General features: G+C 42.9%; 1 protein-coding gene across 1 annotated transcript; it reads right to left on the bottom strand.

Annotated features, from left to right (window-relative positions):
* Positions 1–2116: 2116 nt before the first annotated feature.
* Positions 2117–10966, bottom strand: TREM1 (triggering receptor expressed on myeloid cells 1). Its single transcript, XM_032410215.1, has 4 exons — positions 10908–10966; positions 7550–7906; positions 5730–5943; positions 2117–2442 (listed from the first exon to the last, which is right to left on the bottom strand). Exons 1-4 carry the CDS (start codon positions 10954–10956, stop codon positions 2337–2339), a joined length of 726 nt encoding a protein of 241 aa, XP_032266106.1. The 5' UTR covers positions 10957–10966; the 3' UTR covers positions 2117–2336.
* Positions 10967–14144: the final 3178 nt, after the last annotated feature.

Raw genomic sequence — 14144 nt, 5'->3', positions numbered from 1 at the left:
TCCACAGTGGCTACAACAGTTTTCATTCCCACCAAGAGTGCACAGAGCTCCTTTTTCTCCACATCCTCACCAACACCTGCTGCTTCTTCAGTTTTTTATTTTAGTCATCTTGACAGGTGTCAGGTGATATCTCATTTTGGTTTGATTTGTGTTTCCCTGATGATGAGTGATGTTGAGTATCTTTTCATGTCTCTGTTGGCCATCTGCATGTCTTCTTTGGAGAAATATCTGTTCACGTCCTCTGCCCATTTTTTAATTGGATTATTTGTGGGTTTTTTCGTCTTTAGTTGAATAAGTTATTTATATATCTTGGATACTAATCCTTTATCAGATATGTCATTTGCAAATATGGCATTCAGTAGATTGCCTTTTAGTTTTTTTGGTTATTTCCTTCGTTGTGCAGATTTTTATTTTGATGTAGCCCCAATAGTGTACTTTTGCTTTTATTTCTCTTGCATCAGGAGACATATCTAGAAAGATGTTGGTATGGACAAAGTCAGGGAGATTACTGCCTGTGCTCTCTTCTAAGATTTTTGTGGTTTCAGGCCTCACATTTAGGTCCTTAATCAATTTTGAATTTATTTTTGTGTATGGTATAAGAAAGTGGTCCAGTTTCATTCTTTTGTATGTTACTGTCCAGTTTTCCCAACACCATTTGTTGAAGGGACTGTCTTTTTCCCATTGCATATTCTTGCCTCCTTTTTCAAAGATTAATTGACCATATAATTGTAGGTTTATTTCTGGGCTTTCTGTTTTTTTCCATTGATCTATGTGTCTATTTTTGTGCCAATACCATACAGTTTTGATTACTACAGCTTTGTAATATAACTTGAAGTTCAAAGTTGTGATGTGTCCAGTTTTGTTTTTCTCTTTCAAGATTGCTTTGGCTATTCAGGGTCTTTTTGTGGTTCCATACAAATTTTAGGATTGTTTGTTCTGGTTCTATGAAAAATGCTGTTGGTATTTTGGTAGGGATTACATGAAATCTGAAGATTGCTTTGGGTAATACAGGAATTTTAACAGTATTTGTTCTCCCAGTCCATGAGCATGGAATGTCTTTCCATTTCTTTGTGTCTTCTGCAATTTCTTTCATCAATGTTTTATAGTTTCTAGAGTATAGGTTTTTCACCCCTTAGGTTAAGTTTATTCCTAGGGACTTTATTATTTTTGGTGCAATTGTAAATGGGATTGTTTTCTTAATTTCTCTTTCTACTGCTTCTTTATTAGTGTATAAGAATGCAATGGATTTCTGTACATTGATTTTGTATTCTGGGACTTTACTGAATTCATTTATCAGTTCTAGCAGGTTTTTGGTGGAGTCTTTAGGGTTTTCTATATAGAGTGTAATGTCATCTACACATAGTGAAAGTTTGACTTTTTCCTTACCAACTTGGATGCCTTTTATTTCTTTTTGTTGTCTGATTTCTGCAGCTAGGACTTCCAGTACGAAGTTGAATAAATGTGGGGAGAGTGGACATCCTTGTCTTGTTCCTGACCTTAAGGGAAAAGCTCTCAGTTTTCCCCCATTGAGGATGATGTTAGCTCCAGGGTTTTTATATAAGGCCTTTATTCTGTTGAGGTATGTTTCTAGCTGCATACTTCTTGGCCTACATGGGTATGTTCTGAGGACCCAAGGGTAAGATGTACCCCTGGTAATGCACACGATTGACAAATGAGATTCTCTATCAGTCCTATGCCTTGGATCTCATCTCATCCAGGATTTTCCCAGGATACAACCTTTTGGTTAACTTGGTTTCTCTTCCCCAAATATGGTATTCTCACCATGGCGTCTTGTCTTCTCCTCATTCCGTGGATTTCAAACCCCTTCTCTGGGAATGCAGGAGAGGGCCACAGATGAAGAGAGAAACCCAAACATCTGATTCTAGAGGAGAGAAAGGCCTAGGAGCAGGGAGAACAGGATGCTTGTGTAGTAAGAGCTCTGTCCAGATCAGGCTAAACCATCATGGCCCAGGGCAAGAACAAGGGCAGAATTAGCGGGGGTGTCCTCGGTACCTCACAACCTCCATAAGACAGCAACAGTGAAGAGCATTGGACTCTGTCTTTATTTAAGGCAAACCCCGAGCCACGGGTGGAATGGGCATGTTTGCAGCTGTATTTCTCTTCTGAGGGGGCAAAACACACACCCACGGTCACTGGTGTAAATGAGGGGAGCTGGCAGGGCCGAGAAGGTGGGACATGAGCCTTAGAAAGAATCTGTGTTACAGATTCATCTCACGTCATTGCCCCTCCTTCCTTTCCCCCTCACACTCCTCCCCCAGAACAACTGCCAGAGGGATGTGGCTGGAGGTCAGAGGTCATGCTATGGCTTCACTGGCCTAAGGTCCAAATGACCTCTGCGTGATGGCAAGCAAGACAGTGAAGACCAGGCTCTTGCTCAGGAGTCCACACAGCACGAGAATGACGATGTTGATCACGGGAACCCTGGGGGAAAGAAGAGATGGAAGCTGCTGTTAGCACTGGCACTCCTCACACCTGAGTGTTTACAGAAGTCCTTCATGCCCCTTCTCTTATCTGCTTAGGTCCTTCTAGCACCTGTCCCTGGCCTTTAGTGTGCCCCACTGCCTAAAACTACTGACCGGAAATATATCTAGTAAAAAGCATAGAGCCCATGTGCAGAAGAGGCACCCAGGAGAAAGGGCAGGCTGCCTGGGCTCCTCTTCCTCACCGGGATGCAGCAGAGAGAGAAGGCCCAGCAAGGAAGCCTGGTTTCTAGTCCCAGCAGGAAGGCCTACTTCCTGGGAGGGCCACCTCACTGCTCTGGCCTCGGTTTCCCCATCTATAAACAGAAGAATCCAATCCTTGCCCCAATCCCATCATGAATTATTACAGATTTTAGCTCAATGATTCTAAAAGTCCTGAGAAAGCATCAGTGGATACCATAAGAAAGAGATACCCATGAGTGAGAAAGCATGGTCTGTCTAGACTCAGTGATATGGAAACAGATTACAGCACAACTAATCTGCATGATAAGACACAGGGTGAAAAGAGAAATAGATGGCAGTGAAACAAAGAGAAGTCCAGATATTGACTTAATGTTATGTATGAATTTAGCATCTAAGAAATCAGGCAGCCCAGGAGGTAGGCAAGGATTGTTTAATAAATAATCTTGTGGTATCTGGATCGTAATATGAAGAAAAAGTCATCTTTTGTACAATTTATACCATTTAGCAAAATATACCCCCTCAAGATGGACTAAAGATTTAAATAAAATGGGGGGGAGGGGAACTAGAGACATCACCAGGAAATAGAATCAAGCACATTAAGGAATAAAGCAAAGTAATAATTTAAAAATCAACACGTTTGCCCATACAAAACTTAAAAGCAAATGTGCAAGCTCGCAGAAGGAGAATTGACAGAATGACAATAAAAAGCCGCCGAGGCCCGTTTACGCTGAAGTCTCCCCCAGGCCCGCGGCCCCGTCCTCCCTGTCTTCCTTCTCCCCCATCACCTGGAGCTACGTGAACCAGCAGCTGGTCAAGTTGAGCCCTGACAGCTCCTGGCCGCTCGCGGTTACAGTAGCGCCCTCCGCGGCTCGGGTTCAGCCCATGGCTCCAAGGTCCCAGCTCAGCTGGGCTAACTTGACCTTCAAGTCTCCCTTGTCCTCCCAGCCCTTTCACATTTTCATGCGCGGAGCTCCAGGAGTGTGTCCACTCTCGAGGGCCAACATGCACCCCTTTCTGAGGCTGCACACAGGCGGCCAGACCACCGCCCCTACCCCAGTGCCTGGGAATTCATGTGCCGCTGGGCCACCCCCAACAGAGGACTTGGAAATTCGGAGTATAAATATCCAGCTCCCCCAGCCTCTGATATAGACAAGTCTGTGGGTCCCCCAGAAATCCCCTGCAGGACTGAATCCCAAAGTTCCCCCTGTGGGACTCAGCTTGGTGATGACATCCTTACTAAGCTTCCTTCTCTCCTGGTCTCACTTCCTGGATGGATTTACCTGGGATCACTTCCTACATTGTACAAGACTTTTCCCACTGCCTGCTTCTAGGGAACCCACCCTAAGACAGTGAGGTGGTGGCTTCCTCTAAGGTGGCCAACCCCATCCATCCCCAGAATGGAAGCTCACTTCCTCCATTACCTAGGCAAATAGCTCCCTGTACAAAACATCTCTTTTTCAAACAGCTCAGTGGCTTCTGCTTCCTCGGCTGGATTCTGACTGATAGAATAGTTCATATTAGTTAATAAATAAAGTTAATAGAAAATATGCAACCTCTAGGAGCACTGTGGGCCAAAGTGGGTACTCTCGATTTACATGCTGGAAAATCAGAGTAACTTAAAAAAAGTGTTGATTCTCACTAGATCATTTATTTAGTCCACAAAGATTTAATAAGCACCTACTATGTACCAGGCACTGGGGCCAACAATATAACAGCTGTGGGGCGGGGGGGCTGAGTGGATAGTCACTGCCTCTATCCTCCTGGAGCTTCTAGGCCACAGCAAGACAGAAATGAAAGCACGTGATAGTTCATGTCCAATTTAGCAGGAATATTTTCCAAATACTAAATCCTTGTACGCAAAGGATCCCTGCAGTGACAACTGCTTCACTTATACATTACGGATCACAACACAAATTGTTTCCAACCTTTGAAGAGCCATTTGGCAATATGTATACAGAGCAATATAAATGTTCCCATTCTCTTAAGGGAATTTCCTTTGAATCAATAATTTAAAAGAAAAAAAGACATCTGCAAAAATGTTCATCTCAAAGTTATCAATACTGTAAAAAATTAAAACAATCTCAGTGTCTAAAGACAGGCAAGTAAGATGTAAGTCATGGCTTTTTCAGTGATAGAAAAGGATGCATTTGTTGAAATTATAATCATGAAGTCTAGGTAGCAACATCAAAGAATAGTCTTAGCATAGAAAAATAATGGCAATGTTTATAATTAGAATTACTGCTATATTAAATATGTATGAACATGAATAAAAACTAGAAAGAGAATGTGGCAATCAGACATGTTAGATTAGTGGGAATATGGATGAATATATCTCTGTTAATTCAACATTTAATGATAAACACATTCAGAGATAAATCAACATTTAATAATAAACCGTAAAGAGGGGTATGCATGCAAAGTTAATGGGTCTTAGCTTTGCCTGCACATTAAGAAATCTTCTGAAGATCTCATAAAAAAATGCTGAGACCAGCCCCATCTCCAGAAATCCTGATCTATTGGTCTACAGGAGGGCACATGCATCGGTATGAAACACAAACCAAAGCAAAAGCAAACACTCCAGGTAATCCTAACACACAGCAGCCGCTGAGAGGAGAGCCGTTGGGCTAGATTATTATTTCCAGCTCTGCATTTGCTAGCCTCCTTATAGACAAGGAAACAAGTCACAGAGCGTTCATGATTCACCCAAAGTCACACAGCTAGCCAATCTGGCTGGCATTAGAATCCAGGGACCCTCACTCCACTATACCATTAGGCTGGTGAGGTTGGCTGAGACCCACTGGAATTAAGCAAAGACACCCTTTCCTTCTTCTTACTCCTACAGGATGCAAGGAAACAGGGTGAACCAGGGAGAGGGGGAGCCTCACCAACAGCTTCCTCCCACTCTAGTACCACTCCCTTCTTCCCCAGGAAAGTTTCACCAGACTTAGTTGACTCAAGTCTGCTCCTGCCCTCCCCTTTCCCCCATTCATCACTTCCCACATCTCAAGCATATGGACTCAGAATCAAACCAGGAGGCCCAGAGACCTGAAACCATAGCTCGTGACATCCGTCGCATTTGTGATGTTGACTCCCAAGCCAGGAGAGGAGATGTCAGCAGTTGATTTGGGTAGGAGTTGGGTCACAGTCTTGGGGCTGTTAAGGAGTGTGCTCTGGGCCTTGGTGGTGGTAGGAGGAAGGGTGGAAATCTGAGCCAAGTTCTGAGTAGGATTCTTGTCTGAGACAGTGGTGCCTAAAGGATCTGCAAGAAAGCACATTGGATAAATGGATGGTTAAGTTAATGAATGAAGTTTTGGGAAGTGAGTGGGTGGATAGACAGGTGGAAGGATGGATAGAAGGAAGGCAGGGAGGCAGGAAGGAAGGGTGTTTGGATGGAAGGAAGGAAAGTTGGATGGATGGAGAGGTGGCAGGGTAAATGAAACTGAGGAAGGAAATGAACATGGCCATTCGTGAAGCAAGTTTTTCTTTTGCTAAGATTAAAGAATTAGTGTGAGATCAGCCTGGGTCAGAGGCAGGAAAAAAGAAAGAAGGAAGGAAAGCAGAAAAGGGAAGAGAGAGAGGGAAGGAGGGAGGAAGGGGGGGAAGGGGGAAATGGAATTTTCAAGTGATTCCTATCACTGGAAATGCACTCGCCTGCTATTCTTCACTAATCCATATGCTTCCACCTCTTCAAGAATAATTCCCTGATTACTTTACCTTGTACCATTCTCTGCCTCACCCTCACATGAACCTGTAGCATATTGCTTTTCAAATTGTCTTTTATTAATATATTGCATATGAGCCTTGTCTTCCTTAGGCTTAGGATTCCCCAGGTGCTAGAAACTTGAACCTTCCTCCCTTTCCTCTCCTTCCTTAATTTCTCCAGTTGACATCTACTGAGGTCCTACTTTGTCCCAGGCACTACATTAGTTTCTAGGGATACAGACATGAGAAAGGCACAGGCCCTTTCCTCAGGGTACTCACAGATGAGCATTGGAGGCAGGTAAGTAAGCTGGCCACTACTACCCAATGGGACAGCATCATCTATGAGGGGGACACAAAGTGAGCTCTGGAGATTTGCTATCCAAAATGGGAGCCATGGACCAGCCTCAGCAGCAGCATCACCTGCAAGCAGATCAGAAATGCTGAATCTACGGGATGCCTGGGTGGCTCAGATGGTTAAGCATCTGCCTTCGGCTCAGGTCATGATCCCAGGGTCCTGGGATCGAGCCCCACATCGGGCTCTGTGCTCAGCAGGGAGCCTGCTTCTCCCTCTCCCTCTGCCTGCCTGTCTGCCTACTTGTGAACTCTCTCTCTCTCTCTCTTTCAAATAAATAAATAAAATCTTAAAAAAAAAAAAAGAAAGAAAGAAATGCTGAATCTAGGTCCCACCCTAGACCTATTGTATCAGAGGCTGCTTTTGAAATAAAATCCCCAGGCGGTTTGTGCCCCCAGTAAAGTCTGAGAAGCACTGCTTTGGAAGCACACAGGAAGGCCATCAAATGTACTGGGGGGGGGAGGGAATAGTTGATCACAAAGGCTTCCCAAAGAAATGACTTCCATTTGGAAACCTAAAGTATGAGACTAAATTATCCAAGTCTACCACTCATCTTTCACTGTACCCTACTTCCTACAATAGTACCCCAAATTAAGCTCTGCTACCCTAAAAGGAATCCCATACACAGAAGCCCCTTCTTACTTTTGGACCAAATGCCTCTCAAGGACCTCAAATGAAAGACAAGGAGCTTCTGGGAGAGGTCAGTTTGCTAGAAATCCTGAGCCACAGCCCTGCGGGTGCTACCACCACCACCCATACCACCACCTGGGCTGGCTTTCCCCATCCTCTTACCCCCCTCCAGGTCACTTACCCTTAATCACCACCAGGCGGACAAGGGGGGACAGGATGTCAGGGTCCTTGGGAGGGTGGTAGATCACACACCGATACAGTCCTGAATCCTCCACTTGAAGATTGGTCATTTGGACGTTCAGCATGGCCTCACTGGGGATGTCTTCTAAGAAGTACCTGCCCATCCGAACTTGACTGGGATTCCCTGAAACACTCTCTGTGAAAACCAGTGTCAGGGGCTCCCCTCTATCCATCAGCCTCTGCCAAGCTTTCCGGCTATTGGCATACTTCCGGATGGAGAAGGGACATTGTACATTCAGGGTCTCTCCTGCTGCTAAGACATACTTTTCTTCATGTGGTTCGGTTGCAGCTTGGAGTTCTGTAAGCAGGGAATCAGAGTTAGACTCTGTGAGGAATAGTTTTCTTCTCTTTGGAAAAAAAGAGAGAAACAACCTCTTTTTCTTATTCAAACTCTCATTTTTCAGATGAGGTCCTCAAGGCCTCCAGAGAACATGCAACCTTCCCTGCAAGCCAGCACTAGATCCCAGATCTTTTTACTGTGAGTAATTTTTCTTTTACTCCAAGAGCTAGACCACACATGCTTTGTGCAAACTTTCATAAGTGATTGTTTTTGAGAGGAAAAAAATTGCCTGAATGGAGGCAGAACATGGGACATGTACCAAGACCATGAGTGACAGGGGTATTATGGAAGGGAAGATTATAGAGAAGGACATACAGGGTGATGAGTGGATGTGAAGACATGATAGTAGCAGGCAGTGATTCCTCCAAACAGCTAGGGGAAAGAGTAGGGGAAAGAGATCAATTCTGGTCTGGTCCAAAGGAGCTTTGCCAAGGGGAAGGCCAACTTGAGTGGAAATAAGATGTGTTTTTGGCTGGACACAACAGAGCTCTATAACTTATCCACAGGATCTATCCACTCAAGCCTGGGTTACTTTCTTCCATGGAACACCAAATAATGGGCTGGACAGTAATGTCAGGTCAAACTGTGGATCAGGCTACCGCTACCTACAACTACTACTGCTATTATTAATACTACTGCACACGCACGCACACACACACACACACACACATACACACACACAATTTAATCCCTGGGCAGTAGTTCTGAGAATGCCCATTGAAAAATGCCAACAGCTGCCCCTTTAATGGAGTCCCTGGGCTATCATCACAGCCCAGAAACCAGGCCAGTTCTGGGACCAGATTGCAGTTTCTAAGGAAACCTAGAAAACAAGCTTCTTGGAAAGTCCTCTGAATTCTGGGCAGGAATTCCTCTCCAAGAAACAAGGGAGCCAAGACTGGGGGCTGTCTTAAGCCAAGTTTGGCTCACCCATTCATTCACTCATTCATCAACTGGTGGCTGAGAGCCTACTGTGGCCAGGCACCGTGCTGAGCTCTGAGGAAGATAAACACCTCTTCTCTCTACCCTCTGTAACATTAATGTAAAGATTATAGATAAATTATTTGCCAAGTCCCTGGGCAAGGTAGATGCTATGGTCAGAATGTGTGTGTCCCCCTGCAAAATTCTTATGTTGAAATCCAAATCCCCAAGGTGATGGTGTTAAGAGGTGAAGACTTTGGGAGATGATTAAGTCATGATTGATCCCACGAAAGGGATTGGTGCCCTTATAAAAGGGATCCAGAGAGCTCCCTCACCGCCTCCACCCTGGGAGGACAGAGTGAGAAGTCCATAGTCCACAACCTGGAAGAGGGCCTTCACAAAAACCCAACCAAAATGGCAGCATGATCTTGAATATCTACTCTCTAGAACTGTGTAAAATAAGTACCTATTGCTTATAAGCCACTCTGTCTATGCTATTTTATGATAGCAGCCCAAGTGGATGAAGAGAGTGGGAGTTACAGGAGTATGAGTTCTGCACAAACTTGCCTAACTCTTGTGAAAGGAAACAGCAAGAACTCAGCGCTGAAGTGCTATGTGTGCATCATTCCTTGCATGACTGCAAGAAAAGAATTCCAAATACTTTGTATTGCTAAGTGTTTAAAAGTACTAGCTCATTTAATCTTCCTAACTTTATCATTTAAGCTCCATAACTTCTAAGGTTGATGCTGCCATTATTCTTATTTCAGAGATAGGGAAATTGAGGCACAGAAAGGTTATTTAATAAACCAGAGGTTATTAAGTGATTTGCCCAAAGTTCCACAATAGAAAGTGGTAGAGTCAGGATTCAAGCCTGGATAGTTTGACCCCGAACTCAACTCTAAAACCTGGGAGCTATGTTGCCCAAGGCAGTTATCTGGTTGAGATGAGAGCAGTCCCAGCCCACGCCTGAATAGGTACCTAATGATTCTGTTCCTTAGGATACAGGAGCTAGAGGGAGTTTTTAGGTTACCCCAAACCACCCCCACAGGACACAATAAAATATATACCACTGGCTTTCTCGCACATAAGTACACAAGCATCAACCCTCCATATTCTCCCAGTTCTGCTTTGGAAAAACATGAATACAACACAAGCGAATGAGAACCAAGCTCCTATCTGCCCATCTGGGTTATCGTCCCAGCTCCAAGCAGACTCAAAGTGCTATGTGTGTGCAGGCTCTGCAAGGCGAGTGTCTGTAACCTTGCTCAACCTTGTGTTCCTGGAAAGTACCTTTTCTCTGTAATCTTCATGTCTTTCCAAGGCAAACCCTTCTTTTCACTTGTTATTTTCCCAATTTATTCATAAGGATTAGGAGGAGGAAGAGCCAAAGCCCCAAATGCTTCCATCTTTAATCCAAGTGTGAGCTGTACAACAAGAGAAGTGAGGGTGTGGCAATGGGGCAGACCCACCAAGTCAGGGCAACAACACCCTCCAACACCAGCAGACACGTCGGTCTACAGTCACAGCCCCCAGGAAAAGGGGCACCAAGCCCCTTCTCTTCACTTCTGTTCTGCTATTCCTCAGCAATAACAGACTTCCTGGCCCATAGTAGGCCCCTGGGAAATACTTGTTGAATGACTTATGTCTTTGGGGGTTAATAGAAGTCACGTGAAAAGCACCATGATGGAATATAAGAAAACAAAACTTCAAACTCAAGCAAAATTATTTCGGATCATATCAAGTTTAGATTTACTCTAGCATTTTCCCACCTAGACTTGTGCTTATCTTTGCCAACATCAAAATGCACAGATATCCTGTTTCCCTAATTCACCCCTTTTACTTCTGTTCTCAGGGCCTATATAGTCTCCTGATTCTGTGAAGTTTAGGTAGAGAAACACAGTCTAACAAGTCTACTGGTTGGCTCTATGCTGGGTGGCCACATCCCCTGGAGCTTCCAAAGAGAAGGGAAGCTTTTCTCATGGTGGGATCCCCAAGGTTCTGGGCAGAGGCCTCACCTGCTCATGCCTCTTCCTCACCTTACCTGAGATGAAGAGCATCCAGAGAAGCTCCTGGAGCCTGGCCTTCCTCATCCTTTGTGTGCGCCAGCCCCAACTGCCGCTGGTGTGCCTGGGACACTCTAACCTAGAGGCTCCAGAAAGTTGCATAACAGGATATGAAGTCATTCCTGGGAGGTGCTGAGGCTGTCGCTCTGTTTTTGTCACTGGCTGTCTTGACTCCAGACGTCAGGGACAACACAGGAATCCAGAGACAGGGTTTGAGTGTCAGCCTTCTCTGAATTCCAGTTTCCTGTTCTCTGGGGATAATGACAATTACCTTTTCAGCCAACCTCGCAAAATTTTAGTGAGAATAATACTTTGGTGTGAGCAAAAGTAAGGTGTCACTATTGTCAGGGGACTAGAGGGCCATCTTGCTCTCCTGAGGCCAGCTCTCCATTCCCATCCAGTTCAGTGTAGGTACATGGAGGGACAGGTTGGGATAATAATGCCTCACTTTTAGGGCTATTGTGGGGATGAACTGGGGGTCCCTATGGTAAATGCTCAGTACTGTACCCAACATACATGTTTTTTCTACAACCTGTCCCTACCCCCACCCCACCCTGATTCCCTTGGCTTTTTCTGACTTGAGGCCTGCCCCCTCTTCACCCAGATGGCCCACACCTTGCACTTGCCCTCAGCCTCCTGTCATAGACCTGGCTTCGGAGCTCATGGAAGTGTAGGAAGCCCCCTAAATGATTTGAGAGGACATGGCCGCCATTAAACAAGAATAATCTTAGAAACAGGGCGATATAGGACAGGACAGTGATGAAAGAAAGAAAAATTTAGCAGTTTCCATACCAGAAGCAATACAAGGCAGATTTGACGATGTGAAAAATCAATAACAGAAAAGATTTACTTCAGAAATACTCCCAAATGTAAAATGAATATCGACATTTTGAAGAGCTCAGAAATATATTAGAGGGAAAGTCCTAGAAATCCAATAAGTAATATACAAATAAGAGATGTTTTTGAAGTATAACATGGAACAGTGGGTCATAAATGAGGATAAAAATGTATATTTAAGAAAATACTTTCAGTACAGTATGGCAACTGAAGAAAACCATATTGCATATTTAGAAGTTGCTAAGAGATCTGAAAAGTTCTCATCACACACAAAAAATTCTGTAACTATGTAGGTGACAGATGTTAACCAGACTTACTGTGGTGATAATTTTGCAAAAATACAAATACTGAATAATTATGTTGTACACCTGAAACTAATATAATGTTGTAATTCAATTATACCTCAATTTTAAAAAGAAAAACACTTTCTAGATCTGAAAAGAAATCTGTAATTGGAAGTTGAAAGCCCAACAGGGGCAAGAAAAAAATTCATGAAGTGAGACCAAGGAAGTTCCCAGGTGAAAAAAAAATTTTTTATTTAAATTCAGTTAGCCAATATATAGTACATCATTAGTTTCAGATGTAGTGTTCAGTAATTTATCAGCAGTTGAAAATTTTTTTAAAAAAATTTATTTATTTGTCAGAGAGAGAGGGAACACAAGTAGGGGGAGTGGCAGGCAGAGGGGGAAGCAGGCTCCCCACTGAGCAGGGAGCCCGATGCGGGACTCAATCCCAGGACCCTGGGATCATGACCTAAGCTGAAGGCAGACTCTTAACCGACTGAGCCACCCAGGCATCCCAGCAGGTGAAAATTTTTTTAATTTAAATAAAAATATTCCTTGCAAACTGGTGCAGCCACTCTGGAAAACAGTATGGAGTTTACTCAATAAGTTAAAAATACAACTACCCTACACTCCAGCAATTGCACTACTAGGTATTTACCCAAAGGATACAAAAATACTGATTCGAAGGGATACATGCACCCTAATGTTTATATCAGCATTATCAACAATAGCTAAGTTATGGAAAGGGCCCAAATGTCCACTAACTGATCGACTGATGAATGGATAAAGAAGAGGTGATATGTATATGATGTATATAATTATATATGATGGAATATTACTCTGCCATAAAAAAAGAATGAAATCTTGCCATTTGCAGTGATGTGGATGGAACTAGAGCATATTATGCTAAGTGAATAAGTCAGTTAGAGAAAGAAAAATACCATATGATTTCACTCACATGTGGAATTTAAGAAACAAAACAGATGAACACAGAGGAAAAGAGAGAAGAGAGAGGCAAACCAGAAAACAGACTCTTAACTATAGGGAACAAACTGAGAGTTGCTGGAGGGGAGGTGGTAGGGGATGGGGTAAATGGGTGATGGGTATTAAGGAGGGCACATGATGTAATGAGCACTGGGTGTTGTATGTAAGTGATGGATCACAAAATTCTACACCTGAAACTAATATTACACTGTATGTTAAGTAACTGGAATTCAAATAAAAACTTGAAAAATTAATTAATTAATTAATTTTAAAAAGATTCCTACTGCTAAACAAACAGGAAAAAAACCCACCTTGATTCCTTCAAAAGAATTCAAATGAGCAGGACTCATAATTTTTCTCTAAGCAACAAATGCTAAGAGACAGTAGGATGATGTATAAAGAACATTATGACTAGAATTTTACACCTACACTGATTGCTATTCAAGTCTGAAAACAACAAAGAGGTATGATTATGTTTGCAAATTTAAAAAGAAATTCTAAAGTTAACTTTGACTTTTTAAGCTAAAACTGTGGAATGTAGCAATTTCTAAAATATACATAGTAGAAGAGACTTTGAAATCATATTATTACACCCTGCAGAGATCATTATAGTTAAGGTTTCACTAAAGTTCCTTCTATGTTCTATAAATAAGAGAATCCAGGCTTCAAACTGAGCTTAGATTGAAATCTGCCAGACCCACTATTTGTTTTACTCCTTCGGCCCACAGGGAAGAAAAGTAGACAGTTTTGAAATTTTCTGACTCAGAGAGAAGCCTAAGTGATTTTTTATAGGGATGAATCAGATTAGTACAGTTCATTTAACAAATCCCTTTTCTTACAACAAATTCCACACTTAAATGAATAACACAACATTTCCTAATTTTTCATGTCTTTGCATACTTCTTTTTGAGAGTTAATTTCCTGGAAGATTAAAAGAGAACTTTTTTTAGCTGTATTAATTTTTGCTTCTTCTACTTTGAGGCTCTGTTGTTTGGCGTGTATACATTTCGGATCATTAAATCTTCTAGGTGGATTGATGTTTTTAACATTATATTGTGTCTGTCTGTAGATATTTTCTTTGCTCTTAAGTCTACCTTAATCAGATATTAA

Source organism: Phoca vitulina, unplaced genomic scaffold (assembly GCF_004348235.1).
Source record: "Phoca vitulina isolate PV1807 unplaced genomic scaffold, GSC_HSeal_1.0 scaffold11, whole genome shotgun sequence".
NCBI lineage: Eukaryota > Metazoa > Chordata > Mammalia > Carnivora > Phocidae > Phoca > Phoca vitulina.
Note: the sequence above shows the minus strand (reverse complement) of the source record. Positions and strands in the feature narration are given on the sequence as shown.